We start from the raw sequence: 6,575 nt of genomic DNA, 5'->3' as shown, positions 1-6,575 counted from the left end.
AAATTTTTTTAATTCTCTAGGTAATTCTAAAAGGTGGCTAAAGTTGAGGAGGCCTACTCTAGAAGACATGATAAATTGGTATTCATATGCTTTTCAAATGGGAGTGAAGATTGGTACAACCCTTTTTACAAACAATTTGGCTGTGTGTTGTTTTTTAAAAAATAATAACATGTTCAGTAAAATTGCAATTTTGTAAATTTCCAATTCTTGTTATCTAAATAGAGAAGACATTTGTGAACAAAAATGTTCTTCATCTGTAATGATTCAATAACTATTTGAGAGTAATGTAACTGCCCAGTTACAGGGTAGTGGTATAATAAATAATGGTATGAAGTGCTATACACTCATTAAAAATGTGCAAATGACAAGTTTTTAATGTCATGGAAAAATACAGAGTTAAGGGGAAAGAGTAAGGTATAAATTATAATTTGTGCATGGTCAAGATTAAGGTTAAATAAGCATAGTAAAAAGACAGGAAGAACATGTTCTAAATTACTAAGGGTCACTATCTTTGAGCTATGGGGAGATGAATGACTTTTAGGGGTTATAGTCTAACTTTTCAGAATTTTAGAAATTTATATAATATTTCTATGAGCTATAATTTAAACTATTTAGAATTTTTATTCTGGTAAAATATACATCATATAAAATTAATCATTTTAACAATTTTCAAGTATACATCTCAGCCTTAGTAAGTCTATCCCCACTGTTGTACAACCAACACCACCATCCATCTCCAGAACTTCTTCCCCAACTGAAATTTTGTACTCCTTAAACAATAACTCCCCATTACTTCCTCCCTCAGTTGCTGGTAGCCACTGTTCTACTTTCTGTCTCTATAAAGTTGACTATTCTAGGTATCTAATATAAATGGAATCATACAATATTTGTCCTTTGTGTCTGGCTTATTTCATCTGGCATAATTTCTTCAAAGTTCATCTGTGTTGTAGCTCATACCAGAATTTCATTGTTTTTTTGCATGTACATATATCACTTTTTTGTTTTTAATCCCTTCATCCATTGATGGACATCTGGGTTGTTTCTACCTTTTGAATACTGAGAATAATACTGCTATGAACATTCGTATACAAATACTTGTTCAAGTCCCTGCCTTCAGTTTTGGGGGCATATACCTAGAAATGAAATTGCTGAATCACACAGCAATTCTGTGTTTAAGTTTTTGAGGAAATGCCATACTGTTTTCCATGGAGGTTGTACAATTTTACATTCCCACCAGCAATTTACAAGAGTTCTAATTCCTCCACATCCTTACAATTTCTTTACTTAACAAGACCAATTACTTCATGTGGAAATCTTTCTAAAATCTATCACTCATTTCCAGCCTTCGAAAGGGAAATATTAAACAAACTTTGAAGTTTTTCTTATAGTGACTTATACACATTGATGCCTCCTCAGAAGCTATTACAATATATCTTTGAGATATTGCACTGAGCTAGACGCTATCCTCAGTTTTTTCCACAGATGAGAAACAATTCTTTCAGAATCCTGAAAAGTATCATCTCCATTTCACCGAAAAATAAATGAGGTACACAGAGGTAAAGACACTTCTCCAAGATCACACGGCTAGTTAGTGAAGATGGCCGGATTCAAAGTCCTTTCCTTTAGACATTTAGTGAGACTCCTAGCCACTGAGAATGTTTGTCTCTATATTAAATGTCCCCAAACTAATACTGTAGACTCTTAGAAAAATTGTTGGTGTTGTTCAATGTTTTATTTTGCTTTTCTTTCTGGTGTTACTCCTTGTGTCGTCAGAGTACCTACCTCTAGTCATTTTCTCTTCTCTATCCATGTGCTGATACTGACATCCTGTTATTAAGAAAAACAGAAAAAGAAAGAGTTAAGGGGCACTTGGGTAGTTTAATCAGTTAAGCATCTGCCTCTGGCTCAGGTCATGATCCCGGGATCCTGGGGTAGAGTCCTGCATAGAGCCTTGTGTAGCAACCCCTCTCCCCCACCACTCAGCTGGGAACCAGCTTCTCCCTCCTCATTCCCCCTGCTTGTGCTCTCTCTCTCTCTCTGTCAAATAAATAAATAAAATCCTTTAAGAACAAAAGAAAGAAAGGAAGGAAGGAAGGGTGGTTTAAAACTGTGTGAAAAGTTTGAGAAGGTTTGAGAGAGAATTTGGAGAGTCATCCTAAGGGTAAAAATATATGATTCTAGGTATTTGGCTCTCATGATATCTATTCTTGTGGTTTGAGGACATATTTTGCTTATATCTGGCTTGCTTCTTATGTTCGAGGTGCCAAGTCTACTGTTATGAATGAACATGAGTGCTTGCTCTTACTCCTCATATAATGTAATTTATTTTGTATAAAACCTTGTCCCCAAATAGCAAAAATCCTTTCTATGTCTGATATGCTCTTCTGAAAAATGTCTGCTTATTATTTTCATAATATACGCAGATAGAAAACAAAAAGGAAAAGGCTTTTTTCTTTTTTAAAGACTTTATTTATTTAATTGATAGACAGAGATCACAAGTAGGCAGAGAAGCAGGCAGAGAGAGAGGAGGAAGCAGGCTCCCTGCTGAGTAGAGAGCCCAATTTGGGGCTCGATCCCAGGACCCTGGGATCATGACCTGAGCTGAAGGCAGAGGCTTTAACCCACTGAGCCACCCAGGCAGGCACCTAGGAAAAGGCTTTTGACATTGAAAATGTCTGGTCCTACATTGAGACAATTCAGTCTATAGATCTAGTGACTACTGATGATAGCTGCCCATCAATATAAGTCTAGAATATTTTTGTAGAACTTACTATATGTCATAGGTATGTTTTCTAGAGAGAATAAACACGTTTCTTTCCTTGTATAACATGTATATTGTGAAGTGCTGAACATTTAACTTTTTGAAAATCAAATCTTTTTCCGGTGAAGTAGAAGAGGGCACTAGTTAAATAAATATAACAGTGAGTCTTTCTATGTACCAAAACTTTTTATTTGAAGTGAATATTTCATATCACCATCTATTTTTCTAGAAATTAAGTTTTTCTATATCCACACTTTTTGAAAGATTTTTCTCCCCACATTTGTAAGATTTTCCTAGGAAACTGAATAACAGGAGTAAAGCTGAGAGAAAAATATTCACTCAAAACACAAAATGGAAAGATAAATAAGTTTCTGCAGAAAAAACGGTATCTAGCAGCCTAGCTGGATTCCCTTAGATTCCCTAATAATTTTATATATATATATTTCCAGTAGGTTTTAGGTAGTTTTCATCTAAATACTGCAAATAATTTTATTCAACAAAATCAGAGTGTGCAGGATAGTAGGGAGATGAAGGAAACAGAACCACATTCCCAAAGATGAACTAACTGGTGGGAACAACTATTTTCCTCTTACTCACAATTTTGCAGCTGGTTAGTAGATAATGCCCAAAGAAAAGAAAGTTATTTCTTGTAAGAATGTGATCCCCAAATCTAAAGGTTTGATGATATCAAACCCCCACCGAACTGTGAGATTTGATCATTTTTACACTGGTTTTTAACTAAAACGGTAATACAGTTAATATCAATAAGCACACTCAAATCCTCATAATGATTCAATTGATATTTTAAGGCATTTTTTATAACTCCTACCATGTTGGACCTCACAAATATGCTGTATGATTCTATTTGGTTTTGTCACGTAAAGAAGGAACTATCTAGCTCTACCCATTTCACTCAACTTCTACTAAACATACAACCCTATGCAAGTTAACATCCCTGGAAGTTGACCTCTGTTCTCTACCTTTTGCTCTTCTAAATTTCTACTACTTGCCTTTACAATTCATTATAGTATTGCTTTATAATGTCTTAAATTCTTCTGTAATTTTTTCACATATACATTGTTTTATTGTTAAGTATCACTCATCTTAACTAAGATAGACTGACTGTATAGTGAGATTTAAATAGGTTTTTTCCAATCACCTAATAATACATTCTTCCAAAGAAGAAATTGTTGGGAGTGGAGCATTTCTCAAGGCTAATGAAATCATGAGAAACTAGAGCCATAAACCAGGTGAATTATAGATTATCTATATATCTATAGATAGATATATTTCTATCTATTATAGATAGATAGAAATATAGATTTTCAGCTATGAAACTACACCTGAAATAAAAATAGCTATTTAGAAGGATCTAGGCTTATTGAAGCTCATATATAATCAACATCCAAAAACTGAAAACTCTTAACTGCGGGAGATAGTTCATTCTATGTTATGGTGGTCATGAAGTAGTAAGAAAAAATAAGGAAATCTGTCAACATGGAATAAATGATGTTTGGGGAGAGAAACAAGAGCGTTTAACAAGCAAAAAGAATGGAATTGAGAAAAGAAGGGAAAATGTCAAGACAGCTATTATGCTTTAACAGAAATGTAAATGTATTCTACCAAAAGTTTGGACTGAGCGTCAGGTTACTGGTTTCCGCCTTATACAGTTGAAAGAAGAAAGGAAGTGAGTAAGGGAGAGGGGAAGGAGGAAGGTGAGCGGAAAAAGGAATTAGAAAAGGGAAATACAAAACAAAACACAACAACAGAAGAGTTCTTCTGGAGCTTAAGAAACAATCTGACAAGTTTATAACATTTTCCTGAAGCCTGTAGCAAAATCATAATGGGCTGAAGTCTCAGGCCCCTGAAACATCTGTAGCTTTGTTCGAAATGACTACGATGCGATACATCAGTTTATGGATAGTGGGGAGAGCTTGCCGCAGTTGGCCGGTGTTCTAGGTGATGGATATTGATGAGCCATAAAACGACTGATATACTGCCAACCGAGAAAAACACTGGAAGCACCTCCAAAAACTCATCTGCAACCAAGATTATAAGAGTGCCCACTCTGTCCCTCCTCCCACCCTTATGGGAGAGGTGATCTTGCCTCTGGCAACCATTCCCACACAAAGTCCTCAGAAGAGCATATCTTTCCCCTTACTACCCCCTCCCTTCCTTCGCCTCAAAAATCACTCTAAAACCTGCCTTATTCTATTTTCCAATGGCTTCCTTCCTCCTTTTCCTCTTTCCTTCCTCCCTCCTATTTCTACTTCCTTCTTTCCCTCCTTCCCTGCTTTCTTTCTTTCTAAAATCCATACTTAAACAAACTAACTCCCAGATCATCCCTACTCCACCAGAAATCCGTCGCAGGGAAGACGGAATCAGACACATGTGGCGGGCCCGTGCATTCGCCCAGCACCATCTGGCACCTGCGATTCATCGCCACTTTCATCCACCCAGAGGTGAGAGGGGCGGGAGGCAAGAGACACGCAGAGCTGGTGTGACCCAGTTCTTTGGAAACTTTCAGCTGATCGCAACCTCTCCTCCATCTGAAGCTCTTTAATCATCCATCTAGCCAGAAAGGTACAGAAAGGTACAGACTTCTGCCTAGTATTTGGAGGTGAAAAAGAGGCGAAGCAAGAAAGGCAGGAGGAAGGAAGAGGTTCGCTCCTTTGCTTCCCCCACCTCCAAACCGCCGCGGGCGCGGAGCGGTGGCGCGGCCGGAAGGGGCCGCTGTTCGCTCAGAGCAGCCGCCCGGCCGCCGCCGCCGCTGCGCCTCCCCTCCCACGGCCCCGCTGGCCCAGCCCCGCCAAGTTCCAACAGCCCCCAGTCGAGCGAGCGCCGGGAACCAGCACCGCCCTGGCAGGAGCAGACGGCGCAGACCAGCCAGGCTGCGGCGCGTGTCGGAAAGGCTCCTGGGGAAGTCCCACGACCCGGGGACTTGGGAAAGGAGAGAGCGAGCAGCCCCCGCGCGCGCCAAGTCTCCAAGTGAGCGCTCAGCTCCGGATCCGCGTCCGCCGCCTTCCCACCCCTCGGACCCGCGCCTCCCCGGGCGCCCGCCGCCTCCCGCGATGAACCCGGCGCTGGACAACCAGACCGATGTGGCCGGCCTGCTCCTGGCCAACAGCAGCGAGGCGCTGGAGCGCGCCGTGCGCTGCTGCACCCAGGCGTCGGTGGTGACCGACGACGGCTTCGCCGAGGGCGGCCCGGACGAGCGCAGCCTGTACATCATGCGCGTGGTGCAGATCGCGGTCATGTGCGTGCTCTCCCTGACCGTGGTCTTCGGCATCTTTTTCCTCGGCTGCAACCTCCTCATCAAGTCCGAGGGCATGATCAACTTCCTGGTGAAAGACCGGAGACCGTCTAAAGAGGTGGAAGCGGTGGTCGTGGGGCCCTACTGACCGGCCCTCCCGCCGCCGCGGCAGCCGCCCCAACGCCTCCCTACTTAGCCGGCCGGGCCGCGCCCCCTCATCATCCGAGACCGGGCGAAGCAAACCTGTCGGAGTCAATCATTTCTCTCGACTTTTGCCTTTCGGGATGAAGCGACCCGTTTCTCGCTCGCCCTCAGAAAGCCCCCATTCCTGGCAGTAGGAGGAGAGGGCCCCGACTGGACTCAGCAGCAAGTGGCAAGAAGAGGGCAATTAGGGCGCAGAACTTTGGAAGCTGCCGCCGGCGTGGATGCGGGGAGACCGATCCGGCGACGGCCCTTCTCCACCCGCAGGTGGGCCACGCTCTCGGGGCAGGTGGAGCGGGCGGGCAGGGGAGAGACCCAGCGGCACCGATTGCCTGGTGGCCCGAAAAGTGACCGGTGTAC

At 42.3% G+C, this 6,575-nt stretch overlaps 1 protein-coding gene across 1 annotated transcript; it reads left to right on the top strand.

The window, feature by feature from the left end:
* The first annotated feature begins 5,832 nt into the window (after window positions 1–5,832).
* On the top strand, window positions 5,833–6,231 carry LOC111138526 (reprimo, TP53 dependent G2 arrest mediator homolog). Its single transcript, XM_022492900.1, has one exon. The coding sequence runs from the start codon at window positions 5,833–5,835 to the stop codon at window positions 6,160–6,162; it is 330 nt and encodes a 109-aa protein (XP_022348608.1). The 3' UTR covers window positions 6,163–6,231.
* The last annotated feature ends 344 nt before the right edge of the window (window positions 6,232–6,575 follow it).

Source organism: Enhydra lutris, unplaced genomic scaffold, assembly GCF_002288905.1.
Source record: "Enhydra lutris kenyoni isolate GAN:26980312 unplaced genomic scaffold, ASM228890v2 scaffoldscaffold1, whole genome shotgun sequence".
NCBI lineage: Eukaryota > Metazoa > Chordata > Mammalia > Carnivora > Mustelidae > Enhydra > Enhydra lutris.
This window is presented reverse-complemented; position numbering and strand designations above follow the sequence as displayed.